This window comes from Cavia porcellus, unplaced genomic scaffold, assembly GCF_034190915.1.
Source record: "Cavia porcellus strain 051 isolate PalLab524CR breed Dunkin Hartley unplaced genomic scaffold, mCavPor4.1 scaffold_6, whole genome shotgun sequence".
Taxonomy (NCBI): domain Eukaryota; kingdom Metazoa; phylum Chordata; class Mammalia; order Rodentia; family Caviidae; genus Cavia; species Cavia porcellus.
Genome location: NW_026947489.1, coordinates 10,100,960 through 10,115,910, shown reverse-complemented (window position 1 = coordinate 10,115,910; position 14,951 = coordinate 10,100,960). Strand labels below are relative to the sequence as shown.

Here is a 14,951-nt window from a genome sequence, read left to right as displayed (position 1 = left end):
ATGCTTTTGAGGCCAGTGTTTACGAGCAGCACATAATTTTTGGCACTGTATCTATTATCTGTTGTATAAAACATATATTCCTGTAACAGATTCTATGAGAAATAGGCCCTTAACAGTGTACCTGTAAACTTCTAATTTTTCAGGTTTAAAAATGTCTAACTTGAAAGCACAGGATTGAAGCATACAAAAATGTGTAACCTATTATTAATAAGTCTAGAAAGTATACTTGTTTCTGATAATTTCTGTACTCTTCCCAACCTGGTTTTTTTTTTTTTTTTAGGGAGGGGATTTTGAATATTCACCTAAAATTTAAGATATACATAAGTTATAAGAAGCAGTATTTTGATTTGAGACAAAGGCAACAGTATTTGTCCTAACTTTTCTGTTGTACTGGGAGTCGAACTCAGGACCTTGTACCTACCAGGCAGGTACTTACGCTACTTTGTCCTAACTTTTCTAATAATTGACTACATTGGAAGTAGCATGCATAGCAAGTCATGGCCAGTCTTTGCAGAATTAGAGAAAGGGGGTTCTAATGACCAGTGAGGGAGGCCTTCTGATAGAGTTGAAAGCTTGCAACACAGAGAACATGACTTTGAGTCCCTACTTGCTCATTCCTGGCCCTACTCCCACGTGCAGGGTGCCTCCATTGTTATTCATAAATGCCTTGAGCCTTAATGACTTCTAGTCTTTCTCTTAGTATGTTTCACAGCATTTGAAAACTGTTTTGCAGGCCAAAAATGGCGTCATGAGGCCTGTTACAATCACTTCTAACTAGAAAAGTAGTTCCTTTTCTGGGCAGTAAAAGCTTATTTTTCTCAAAAGAATCTGTATTTTTTGTACTTCTGTTGATTTGATTTCTTGTATCAATAACATTTTCAGACTTTATATAAAAATAACCTAGCTTAAGTCATAAATTAAGTATTAAAGTTTATACCTCATATTCTTCCTTTTTGAAAGTTATGTACAGCCAGACTATACTTCCTTTAATTTTTTTTTTAATCAGTACCAGGAATTAAACTCACAACCAAATGCTTGCAAGGCAGGTGCTTATGCCACTGAGCTAAATCCCCAGCCTCTTTCTTTAATTTTTTTAAAAAAATCTATTTTTAATTTAATTTTTATTTTTTAAATTTTTTGTTACTGGGGATCGAATTCACAACCTTGTGCTTGCCAGACAGCTACTTTGCTGCTGCTAAACTCCTAGCCCCAAACTATATTTTCTAGTAGGTGTTTAAAGGAGTTTGTGTTTCCTTTATTTCTTTACTTAGGCAGTAGCTAAGTCATTGTGTCATTATGTTCATACAACATCCATTGCATTATTACATTGTGTGATTGCACACATTTCAAAATTAATTCAGAATAAAATGGAATGCTTTGAAGAAACAAAGAAAAATATTCTTATATTAAAAGAAACTGGAGAATAATTCTATAAGGATAAAGAACCTCTGTGTTACAGATCACAGATCAAGTTTGTTAGACAAAGTATACAAAACGAAGTTTATTTTTCCTTTGTACGTTTTTATAGGAAAATACAGGATATTGTTTTTGTTTCTGTGTAAATGTAGTTGGATTGTCTCCTATGGAAATTGCAGTTAAAATTGTGTGGCATTGCTTATTCTGATTCAAGATATTGTACCACATTACCACATTGGACAGCCACTAGAGTTTCTTCCCTTTTTTAGACCATTTCCCTCCTTTTTAATAGTCAATAGTCTTCAATTTATAATAGTTCCACTTACAGTTTTGACTTGAGAGATGGTACGAAAACAGATCCATATAACCATTTGGTTTTACACTTTAAACAAATTAACAAATATTCAACACTGTCTTAAACTAGGTCTGTCCTAGGTGATTTTATAAATGTGCTAAGCATGTAGATGTAGAGGAGGGTTGGCTAATGAGATTTGGTACTTTTCTTTTTTTCTTTTATTTTTTGAGGCTGGGTCTTGCTGTCGGTTCAGCTGACCTTGAGTTCACCGTGTAGCCCAGTCTGGCCTCGAACTCCTGCTTCAGCCTCCTGTATGCTGGAGTTATAAGTGTATACCACCACACTCAGCAATAAATATAGTTTTGACTTGAAGTATTTTCAATTTACTATGTGTTTGTCAGGATTTAACTTCACTGTAAAGTGAGAAACAACTATATTTAAAATATCTTAGTGTAGTCATACTTAAATGTGCTCAGACTTTCTTAATTGTTTTTTATGTCACTGAACTTAACAGGGAATCGAACTCATGACCTTGCACTTGCCAAGCAGGCATTTGTGCTGCTGAGCTGTATCCCTGGCCCATCACTGAACTTTTTTGAAATCGACTCATTGAATGATTGCTGAGAACATTTCAGAATTACAATTAGGAAAGTTCTGTTTGTAATGATATCAAAACAATAATTTGGAACATATTTAACAAGAGAAGTCAGATACTTGCACGCTGTCAACCACAAAATAGTAAAGGAAATTACAAGAACTAAGCAAAGTCCTACTGTGTTTATGTGCATTTTAATGTTAAGATGTGATACTCTAAAATTGATCAACAGATTCAACCCCATCAATATTAAGAACTTATTTTTTTTTTTTTAATTTTACTTTGTTATTGGTACCGGGGATCGAACTCGCATCCTTGTGCTTGCAAGGCAGGCGCTTATGCCACTGAGCTAAATCTCCAGCCCCAACACCATCAATATTAAAACTCTAGCTGGTGCTTTCTCTCTTTCTCTCTCTCTCTCTTTTTTTTTTTTTTTTTTTTCTTTCAGAAATTGATAAGCCAACCCTGAAGTTTCACCAGTAACCAAGATAAGAAGGATAAATGTATAGATCAATGAAATAGATTTGATAGTCCAGAGATAAATTTATACATTTATGATCAATTAATTTTTGACAAAGGTGCCAAGATGATTCAGTGAGGGAAGAACAGCCATTTTAATACAGTAAATGGTACGGGGACACCTAAATACCCACAAGCCAGATAATGAAATTGGGTCCTTACCTCACACTGTATACAAAAAATAGGCTCAGAATGGACCAGAAGTAAATGTGAGAGCTGAAATTCTATAAGCTGTAAGCTAAATACTCATGTTCTTGAATTTGGTAGTTGTTTGTTAGACATGGTTCCAAAAGTACAAGCAACCAACGAAGAAATAGGTAATATAGACTTTATTAAAATTAAAATTAAGAGCTTTTATGGAAGCTGATTTTGACAAAGGACTTTGTCACTGTAGTCCATGCTGACCTTGTGTTGCAGATTACAGTAAGATACTTGTCAGACAGTGTACAGAATGAATAAAATTTTTGTTTATGAAAATGGAGAAAATCTCAGTCCAAACTATATCCACTTAATAGGCTATCTCCTCTCACACCAGTAACATCTTTGACTAATATCCTTTCTCCTTCTTTGTCTCCCTTTCCTACTCTTCCGTCCCCCCTCTTTGTGCTCCCCTTTCTTCATTCCTCTTCCTGTCTCTCCAGCTCACCCATCACCTTCGTTTCTCCTTTCTCTTTCTGACCCCTCCCTGTGTCCCTTTTCCTTCCTCCCCTTCTCTCCTTCCGTTTTAGTAATCCTGTCATTGTAATCCTGCTTGTCCAAGAACTGGGATTGCTAGGTTTTTATTTGTTTTTAATTTACCTTGACGCATGAATAGTAGTTCCTTTGCAGATGCATTAAACTTTATCTTTGGAAAACAGGGAATGGTATCAGTTTCAGTTGAGTAGAGTAAGTGAAGATTTTGGGGGGAGGCGTCAAAACTAAAGTTAGCTCCTGAGTGCCTGTTATGGATTAGGAACTGGTGGTCAGCTTAACGCCAGCTGGATTACATCAGCATGGTGCTGAGTGTAGATGTTTCACCTGAGGAAAGTTGCCAGCATATATAGAGACGTGGAGAAGGACGGGCATTAAGGTGCATTGAGGGGTTGAGGGATTGAGGCTTTGTGGGTTCTCCTGCGTGTTGCTGTTTGAGCCTTGGTTCTCCTGGAGAAGCTCTGGTCCTTACATCGAGCATTGTTTCCTGGCTCCAGAGGGAAAGACGTACCGCTTGGTCTCCATGATGAGCTCATCACGCTAGCTTCCTGGCATGTACTCGACTGTGCTTATCATCGGAGGAGCTTGGGGCCTCCGTTTCACTGAGGAAAGTTGTGGTTTGCAGGACAGCCCTGGTCTTTGTTGTGAGTTCTCAGCTCCATCATAAAATCCTCAACCTACTAGCATAGCTCCTTCACCCGCTGGCATAGACTTTCTAGCTTCCACCGCTGACCGTTGGGCCTTTTCAGCACGGATCCATGAAAAAGACTGGCGTGAGTCTTTCTTGTGGGCCCTTGAGCTTCAGTTGGACTCGTGGGAGGCATTGTCATGAGCTCTGGATCTTCATCTGGACTCCTGTGGACATTGCTGTGGGATTCAGGCCCTTGTCTAAATATTCTATGTCTTTAGTGTTGTGGACAGATTTCTTGCATTTTCTTGTGTTAATTCCTGGTGACCATCTCATAAAAATATTATAAACTCTATGTCCTGTTTTTAATTGTTCTCTGCACAACCCCTGACTACAACAGTGCCCATGGCTTTTGTATTTTGACAGTCTGTTTTGTGGTATCAAACACAATAAGCTGCATTACATAGTGTAATGCAGCAGTGTTGTTCATGAACTAATTTCTTTTGAACTATGCTCATTTTATAGAAATTATCTTAATCCTCTACTATTGTCATGGTTACTTTTCTCCCATTGCTGGGACGAAATATCCAATACCCAAAATTAAAGAATGAAAGGTTTATTTACCTCACAGTTTGGAGGTTTCAGTCTGTAATCAGCTAGTCCAAAGTGGATAGCATGGCAAAAGGTCAGCAGTTGAAGGTAGCCGAAGACAGCAAAAGCAGCAAGTGGAGAGAACAAGCCTCTTTTCCTCCCTTATATTGTAAGCAGGCTGCCCACACCCTAGGCAAGTACAGCACTCACATCATCTCCCTGTCCTCCTCTTACACAGGGTAAGGTTGCTGACCAAGTAAGGACCTTTGCCCCCTTCTGAGTTGCTTAATTAAACTTCTAAACTTCTCAAATTGACACAATTTATCGGTTGTAAACATAAACTCACAAAATTGAGATTAGATGGCTTGTAGTTTTTTTGTTTTTGTTTTAAAACAATGGTCACTATAGTCCAGGCTGGCCTTGAATACACTATGCAGTCCAGTGGTGATCCTCCTGCTTCTGCCTCTCCAGTGCTAGAATCACTATGTGTGCCACCAAATCAGGCTTAATTCTTGCATAGTTTGTAGTTCAGCTTATTTAGTGATGGCTCACACCAAGAATGTCTTTGACTGGTAGCCTTTCTTTAGTTGTCAGTTGACCAGTTCCAATAGTAATAGTGTACTCCTGGACATGATGTTGAGCCAGAGTTTCAGCTCTGCCTCCCTGTGTGACTTTGGGTAAGTACTGATCATTTTGGCCCTCTTACGCTCAACTCATGAAAAGGAGCAATTACTACCCTCCACTTCACAGGGTTACATTAACTATTGAGTGAAATCACATTTATTAAGGACTGATAGAGTCATTGGTACATATGCGTAGATACTTGCTAAGGGTTGGGTTGCCTTTTCCCTTGTAGTTCAGTGAAGAATGTCTTTGTGTTGAAAAGCTTGGTTCTTAGTTTTCACAGAGCCTAAAATTTGTTTTATACTTTGAGTTTTTCTTTTCAATACTAAGCAGTTATTTATTGAATGTGTCCTAGTGGAATCATAGGGATTAATGGAATAGATGATCCTGTTACTCATTGAGCTCACAGTTTTGAAGGGGATGGAGAGATGCATTTAATCATGTAAATACTTAGTTACAGTTGTAAATGCCTTAAGAGTCCTAACATGGTTTGGATGTTAGGGCACGTTTCTTTGAGGAAGTAATGGTAATGCCAAAACTTAAAGGATAAATAAGACATTAAAGGAGAAGTGCTTGGGATGAAGCCTAGCAAAATGATAGTATGTGTGAAATCCCTGAAGCGGAAAAGAGTTAGGAGCTGCTTGTACAGAAGAGCCTGACTTTAGAGTATTAAGGGTATTAAAGAGTGAGGGTGCAGTAGAAGAGGGGTAGGATTAGGCAGGATTTTCTAGGCCGTGTTAAATGCTTGGATCTTAAGAATGGTGATAAATGACACAATTGTATTTATGGTTTTTTTTTTTTTTTTTTTTTTTTTTTTTTTTTGTACTAGGAATCAGGACCTTGCACTTGCCAAATAAATGCTTGTATCGCTGAACTGAATCCCAGGCATTCTATTTGTGTTTTAAAAATGAGAAATAAGGAAATTGGGTTGGAGCAAAATAAAAATGCCTGCAAAGTCCATTGTAGAGGCTTTTGTAAAAACACAGGTTATTAAAGGGAGTAATAATTATTAGAGAAAAGGAATAGAAGTTGTTGTGTTTGGTTTAAAAAACAGTTGGGTGCCACACATCTATAATACCAGGTATTTAGTAGGCTGAGGCTGAAGAATTGCAAGTTGGAGGCCAGCTTGGGTAATTTGAGGTATCATTTCAGTTTTAGGAGGGGCTGAGGATGTAGCTTAGGCATAGAGTGTTTGTCTAGCATGGCTAAGGCTCAGAGCTTGAGCCCCAATACTCTTGAGGACAGGTACTTAGGGGAATTGGGTCTTGACAGACCTATGGGACTCTTAGGTTGAGTAGTTGAGAATATGGTTGGAAATAAAGGGCCAGGTTTAGGTTAGCTGTCTAGGTCTGGTATTTTTACATTGTATGTTGGTGGCCCAGGCTTTTTAGTAGGCCTATATCACAGTCCTGTTGTTCATCTTTTATGCATTGAGTGCATGTGTTGTGATTTCATGGCATTTATACTTTTATTTTATTGCCTGACAAACTCTCAGAGTCGTTACTTTAAAAATTGTAATCAGTAATTTCATACTAAGTAATAGCCAACATTTATTAAGCCCTAGTACAGGATACTAGGCTTAATGTGGTGGGGGCAGAGGTGTTTACATACACATACTACCTCTTCATCTTCACAAGTCTATGTGCATTCTTAGTACTAAGTCAGTACTGTAATTTGAAGATTCACTACCAGAAGCTAAGAGAAACCAAATTGCTCAATACTACATATATGCAAGTGATGGGGCTGAGCTGAGATTTAAATCTAGGAAGCAGAGCAGATCTCTTAACTCCCACAATATGTGTTTCAGCAGTTTTTAATTATTTCACTTTTTTTTTTTTTTTTTGGTAAAAAGTATATGTTGTAGTCAGGGATTGCAAGGAAAATAATCATACACAAGACACATAATTTATAGTATTACTTTATAATGGTCACCTAAAGAGTCAAATTCAAAAGAAAGTGTGTGGGAAATCTGTCCACATCCTAAGACCCAGAGAATCCAGCTGATGGTCTGGATCTGAGGGCACCATCCTGCATGAGCACAGTTGAAGACCTGATTGCTCTCCATGAGTCCATCTGGAGCCTTAGAGGCCACAACAATATCTCACACAAGTCTGTTTCACAGATCTGTGCTGGGAAGGCCCAAAGGTCAGTGGTGGAATCTAGAAAGTCTGTGCCAGTGGGATGACGAGCCTGTGCCAGTAGGTTGAGGGTTCTGCATTGGAACCAGCAAGCGGTGCTCAAAGTAAGGACCAGCACTCTGCTGAAAAGTACCTTAGCCCTCCTCAGTGACAACAAAGTCCTGAGCGCCTTCAAGATGAAAACAGGTGAGTTTGTATCAGGAAGCCAGTGTGACAAGGTTCTGTATCAGGTTGAACAGCATACCATCTTCCCTTCTGGAGCCAGGAAGTGAGCTAGAGAGCTCCCCCAAAGTGAACCACAGCCATTCTCAGTGACAAAAAGGTCCTGAACTCCTGTGACTAACAGCCAAGTTCATATCAGGAAAGAAGCTCAGCAGGCTCCTCCAGGAGAACCAACGACAACAGGAGAACCAACACCACCATTTCTGCCTCTCCAGTTCTCCTTTTTTTGTTGGCAACAGTGCTCAGGTGGGCCTTCCACACTTGGTACCACCCTCATTTAGTTCAGCGGGTGATACAGGTCGACCACTAGTTATCAATCCACCACAGTGTACTATACTGAATACCTCCGAAGGCCATCATCCTTCTCTAGAACTGCTGAGAAAAACTCATTTTTTGTGCTCACTCTCTGGTCTTTATAAGGCATTTTGGTTTCTGTTTCTAGCCTTTTAAATCATACTTAAAGAAGATTTTGGTTTCATCAGCACTTGGTACAGCATTTTTATGGCTAAAGTAAAAAGTGTAAGGTGAAGTGACAGATGAAGAAAAAAGTATCATCTGATATGAAAATAGCCTAGGAGAAATATTTCTGAGTGATCTATCATTTCCTTGTCCTTTTGGGAACAGATTGTAAATCAATGTTAAATTATTTTCATGTACATATCAAAAAAATAGTATTAAAAAACAGTATTTAAACAAAGTGGTATATGAGGAAAGTCAAAATTATATTTAAAGTACAATCAGTAATATATTAGAATTGTGTAAACGTTTTAAACTACTGTGTGTCAGAAATACTGTGTATTTCTAATGTTGCTAGCAATAAGCAAGATATTAAAAGCCTTTGAGCTGTTGTCTTCTCTGTGTCTTGAACAAGTTCATAATTGTTTCTCATGTTTAACCTTATTTTTCTTAAATTTATAAATACACAAAAATGTTGAGAAAGTATTACATTGTAGAGAATGGGGGAAAAAGCCAGTGAGAACTTTACTGCCTATATATACATTTTTTTGTACCATATCCATGATAAAGTACTACTGTAAATGGATACTTCCTGTGATTTAAATTTTAAAAGAGATACAGTTGAGGATTATGAGTTAATATGTAACATTATAATTCTTCCCTATCAAAAAATAATAGCTAAAAGGCTCCTCGTTACTGTTTTTTGCACAGAATATGTGATTTTCAGGAACAGATTTCTGACTCCATATTTATGTTGTTATGTACACTCAAATTTGGAATTGTTCTTTCCAGTGAACTGAACTTGTATTGATCTAGGGTCCTTTTGTTTGTCTCCAAGTATATGTATGTGTTCCCCTGAAGTTGACTGTGATCAAGTTAGAACAACCACCTGACTTGGTTTGGGTTTGTATTTTACATGGTGCATCCTTCTTTCTGCTTTTCTCATTCTTTCTGTATCCATGTATGTAAGACATATCCTGTATCATGTATTTGGTTTTGTTTTTAAATAGAGTTGATTTCTGTTCTTCTCTCCTTCCTTGGTGTTTTTCTTGTGATGTATTAGTTTGTTTTCACTCTCTTTTAGCTTTTTAGCCATGCATGCTTCTGTTCTTTCAGTAATCATCCCAGAGATTATCACTTGCACGCTTGATATATTTAACTATAAAGTAAATGATAACTTTTCCATTTCGTAGTCAGTAAAAGATTTTAGAACACTTTTAGTTTCATTTGCTACCCTCTGCAGTTGTATACTGTGGTTATTGTAGGTTAGAAATAGTCACTTATTTGCTGTGTGTATTACACTTCATTTTTTGATATACATTCAAGTGGTATCTGATAACTTCTTTCCTTTCTACAAGAGGAGGCCCCTTCCTTGTTTCCTGGTAACAAGTTCTGTTTCTGTTGTCCTAAAGATGTCTCTGTTTTTCCTTCATTTCTGAAGTATTTTTTCTCTTCAGATATAGAATTCTAGTTTGGCACTTTCCCCAGCACTGAAGATATCATTTCATTGTCTTCTAGCTTCATTATTTGTGTGAATAACTTGGCTATTAATCTTACTCTTGGCTTTTGAAATAAATCCTTTAAATAGTTTTTCTGGCTGCTTTTAAGATCTCTGCATCTGTGATGGGACACCTCCCGTTTCCTTCTTGGATGTACTTAAATGTACTTATGGAGGGGGTTGCAGTGCTTTTTGAATTTGTGGCTTGATTACACATTTGAAAGTTTTAACTATCATGTCTTTATTGCCTCACAACCAATATGTTTTTTCCTGTCTTTCTGGGACTTTATTTACATGTATATTTTTGTTCCTTTCTCCATGTTCCATATTGCAGTTTTCTATATTTCTTATTCTCACGTCTTTTTATGTTTCAGTCCAGGTATTTTCTTCTTTTCCTTTTTTCTGAGTCATTGATTTTTTTCCCCCAGCTGTGTCTGACCTAGTAGTAGTAAAGCAACCCATACATTAGTTTGTTTTCAAAATTGTATTTTTATTGTCTTTTCTTGTACTTGTTTTTATTGTTGGTTAAGATTCATTTTGTTCATTTGTTTTTCAATTCCTTGAACACATTAATTTACTTAAATCTTCTTCTGTTTATACTATGAAGTAGATATATTGTGGGTCTTTCTATTGCCATTTTTAAAATCTTGATTTTCAATAATTTTGGCTGGTCGTTTTTAAATTCTAGGCATTCAGTGTGAAAATTGATAGTAATTTGAATTTCTGGATAATATCTTTCTTCTAAGAAGATTTCCTTTTGCTCCTGTCATGTGGCTAGGCTAAAAATTCACAGTGGCTCAGATTATTTGCATCTAATCAGGGTGAGATAATGAAGCTATACTTCCCTCCCTGTGTATGGCTAGGCCATTTTTGGTTTGCCTTTATGACTGTGGTATATGGTCCTTTGGAGTCTCTCTAAATACCTGTTGTGTTTCTCTTTGCGACGACTGTACTTAATTTTTGCATTCTCTGTTTTCAGATATCCTAAAAGATCTGCTCACTTTCTCAGTCTCTCACCCAATAGTTTTGCAATCTGTAGGCAAAAAATGAACACAAAGACTGGCTTGCACCTATTTTTTCTAGGAATCAACCTTGCAAATTAACACTATCTGAAAGCTGTGCATAGCTTTAAAACAAATTATCTTTTCTAGTTTTTTCTCAGAAGGATAATTTGAAGCAACCTCCTCCACAGTGATCATGAGTAAAACACACGGTTATGTTGTAGAATTCATTATTCTCTTGACTGTGGGAATATCACAGGTATTAATTACCAGATCGTGCATACTTTAGCAGTATGTCTATAGTAAAAGGTATAAATATTTATCTTGCCTATTACAGGGTAAGTTTTCCAGTGAAAATCAGAATGCTGTGTTCAGAAACTTGATTTGGAGTAAGTCACACTGCATTGTTTATAATTAGTCTGGTGAGGAAATAGACGTGCTCTTCCACACAGTTGTGTTTTTAATTGAGTCCTAACAGTGTTCAGATCCTCTGGTTTTTCCTGTCTCTTTTGTCCTGGGGCGTTTGTTCGCATTGTTCTCTCTGACTGACATATATACTCTCTTACTCAGGTTTGAATATGAAGCACATTTTTAGGAAAGACATTTCTTGATCCACAAATTTAGGTCAGGTCTAAGTCAGATGAGTGAGCTTTTCACTTTTGAATGACATAAACTCATTAATATAATGACTTGATTAAAGTCTTTTTTCCCCCTCTACTAGACTCTGAATTCCAAGATTAAGAATGTCTTTTTTGTTTGTTTCTTGACTGTTTGATCTTCTTTTTCTGGTTCAGCATTCAGAAGTGTCTTTATTGTTAAGTAGGTAATCAGTTACTAATTGCTATTAGGCAATCAGTTAATATTTTTATAATAAACATAATTAAAGAAGATAAATGATGCACTTCTGATAGTGGTGGTAGTGATGAGAAGTGAAAGGCCTGTTGCTTTTGTGCCAAGGCCATTTGTAATCAAATACAGGTTATGCATAACATGCTTGAAGTTTTGTAGATACCCATAGACAGTCAATGAAATTTCTTGAAAATTTATTACTGTGCCCATTTTGGGATTTATTTCCCATCCATTCCTTGATAGTTCTTTTTGTTTCAAAACTTTTAAAAGCACTAGGTTTTTAAGTGAAACATCTACCATTCAGATCATTCAGTTGATACTACAGTCCTACTACAGAGACAAATTAGAATTTAAGGAGCTTTGAAGATTTTTAAAAGTCTTGAAAGATTCAATCTCAAAGGAAAGAAAGCTTAGAATTTACACATACATACATGCACACATGTTCTCAGAGGTATTATGGTTTATTTTGCCAAGGAAAATTAGTCTTGACTTCATCAGGCAGGTGACAGTCTGTAACTGAATCTTGACTAACCAAGAAATGTTTATTAAATGGCCAAAGAAAATAGTATTTTATTTAAATGTGTATTATTATGAAAGTTGTTGCAGGTAGCTTTGTGGATTTACAAATACTAATTTGGAGGCCAGTGTGATTTGCAAGAAGAATTTGTAAAGGCAGATTGGGGCCATCCGTATTAGTTACCTTTTGGCATGAACCCCATCAAAAATGTTTAAGTAATTCTGTAATGCTTAAGAGAAGTTCTGGCCTCTCTTAAGTTCATAATCTAATCTCTGCCCCTTACTGTATATTTTAGTATCTTGTTTATGAAGTGGAGATGGTAATTGTACTGGTTTATCAGAATGTAGTTAGGACTTAATGAATTAAAATTCGTTCCTAATTAGAAAAGTGCCTGGTACATAGAAAGACCTCAATTAATTGTTGGCTCTTGTTGCTTTTCTTACATTAAGAAAATCCCAAGCATTCTAATTGCATTACTTTAGCAAGTAAAATCAGTAAGATTTAAGCTCATTTATTAATTTTATCTAATCCAAAGTTTTACCTACATAGGTTATGTATAGCATAAAAACAGATTTGAACTTTGTGTAACATTTTTATGACTTGTAAATTTATAGAACTTAAGTCTTTTATTTTTTGTTTTCTTTTAGATCTTACAAAAAAATTTCAGCCGTTGGACTAGAAGCTGAAATCATTGAAGTGTGTATGATGCATTAGGGTATTGAAGAAAATTAATTTTTGAATTAAATATTTGGAATATAAGGAAGGAAAGGTGACTGAAAATGGGGCGGAAGAAAATACAAATCACACGCATCATGGATGAAAGGAACCGACAGGTAATTAAACTTAATTTATCTATTTTGTTGATACAAGATATTTTCTAAAAAAGAACTTAGGATGCAGTGGTTGAGTTTTTCTTAGTCATGTTAAGTCTTAAGTATTTTCAGTTCCAGACTAAATGAAAAATTCTATAATCATACAATTGTGTTTTTTTCATTATGTACCATAAAGAAATTCTTTCCTATTACAGAAATACCAGGTATGTTATATAAGTGACATAAATATATGGAATTAAAATCATTGCAATCCTACCATTGCTATTCCATGTATAGATTGTTTTTATAGTCTTTGATACATTGATATGAATATGTTCTAAGTCAGCTCAGTTTTCTGGTTAACCAGTAAAGAATGGAGTATTTTTCTACCTCTTGTTGTCACTGACAGTTCCAAAACATTTATGTATAATTTCTCAGTTTTAAATTCTTAAAAATTTAGAATAATTGTAATGGTGCTGATGCATGAAGAGACCAGAAGTTGCGTTTTAGAGTTGATTAGCCCACAGGCTAGCTGCATCTTTTCTAAATAGAGTTGCATTAGAACACTGCTGTGGCTGCTTTCACATGACATAAGAGAGGTTGCCAGAGACGGCACGGTCAGTCCATGGCCTAAAATCTTTGGTCTGTAATGCTGTAAAAATATTTTCCAACCCTTGGTTAAGAGAAAACGAAAAAAATTCACAGGATATTATAAATGAATAACTATTCAAAGCATGTATAAGAGGGAGAGATGCTGTCTCTGGGAAGGTTGCATATTAGAAATTTCAAGAACAGTTTCTGAAACTTTACTAGGACCAGAACAACAACTGTGACTTCCTCTGCCCAGAGTAGTAGTTTACCCGAGTACAGACTTAGTTGGAAACAGATCTCAACAGCCAGTGCATCAGTGAGAGTGATGAGGATTGCCCTAGACTGAAGCATCAGAGTTGTTTAGCAAAGGTATTGGCCCACTCAGTGCAGTATGTTATGAAGGCTGTTAAAATAGGGAAGACATAAAAAAGCCATTCTGTGATTCCAAAAGAATGATTCCAGGCAAGGCTGCAGGTAGACTTCTCTTCACAGATCTCTAAAGATCATGACATGTGGGAGGAGATTACCCTGCGTTGTGAACACATGCAGCACAAATGTTATAGGGGTGATGGTAAACCTAGACACTCGTGTTAACTTGTTTTCCTTTTAAGACAAAGTAAGTTAATGTATGAGCTGTTTTTTCTAAACTAAAACCTCAGTATTCAGGTGTATTTGCTCTGTTGGCACTTTGCGATAAGTAAGTGGCTCTTGGGTTGCAGTTTGGGTACTTGTCTCTGAAAGGATCACCACACTGTTACAGGGTTATTAGGTAGTAATGTACAGTCAACGAGTAGCAGCATTCATAAAATCCCTGAGCTCTCACCCCACAGACAGCGTATCAGAGTGAGCACAGCTTCACTGTACATTCCCTGTGGGACAGACTACGTTTTAGAGGAAAGTAGGGCAGCTAGGAATATATAAGCGACTCTACTGTAACTTTCTAAGTTGAGGAAATACCTTTGTTAAAAACGTGGTGTCTCTGCTGCTATAGCTCAGCAACTAGAAGAACCTATTCTCACATGTGATTTATCTGCTAAGTCAAACTTTTTGATAAACTGCCAAATGAGGCACAAACTCTGTGAATTTCTCTTTTACATAATTTTAGCAAAAAATGAAGAAAAGACACACATATGGTTAGGCAGTTTTTTTTTTTTTTTTTTGCCTAAGCCAGTTTTTAGGTTTATTTATTTATTTTTTTAGGTTTATTTTATTTTATTTTTTTTATTAAGGAGAAAAAGAAAAGTTATACAGAATTTCAGAAAAAATAAACAGTAGGGAATCACTAGTTGATAGATTACATATTGTTATCTTAGAAATTGTTGTTCAAGTTACAAAATTAAAGCATATAAAGTGGACTTTCAAACAGTGAGACTGGAAACAGTTTTGTTCAATGATCCAACAAAACTCAGTAATATGGTTATCTATCTTATACAGTTAAATACATATGCGGTTATATTCTTTAGAGCGCTTTCTTTTCCTTTCTTTTGTACAATGACAATTATACATTTT

General features: G+C 36.2%; 1 protein-coding gene across 9 annotated transcripts in view; it reads left to right on the top strand.

Annotated features, from left to right (window-relative positions):
• Mef2a (myocyte enhancer factor 2A) overlaps positions 1-14,951 on the top strand; it is a 126,349-nt gene that overhangs the window by 38,328 nt on the left and 73,070 nt on the right. For 7 of the 9 annotated variants that reach the window (XM_063249935.1, XM_063249936.1, XM_063249928.1 and 4 more), the window contains one exon: positions 12,687-12,872. In XM_063249935.1, the coding sequence (XP_063106005.1) occupies positions 12,819-12,872 (54 nt within the window). In that variant the 5' untranslated portion in view covers positions 12,687-12,818. Of the gene's footprint in view, positions 1-7,480; positions 7,683-11,010; positions 11,063-12,686; positions 12,873-14,951 lie in introns of all 9 variants that reach the window. The other 2 variants (XM_063249931.1, XM_063249929.1) reach the window with 2 other exon arrangements.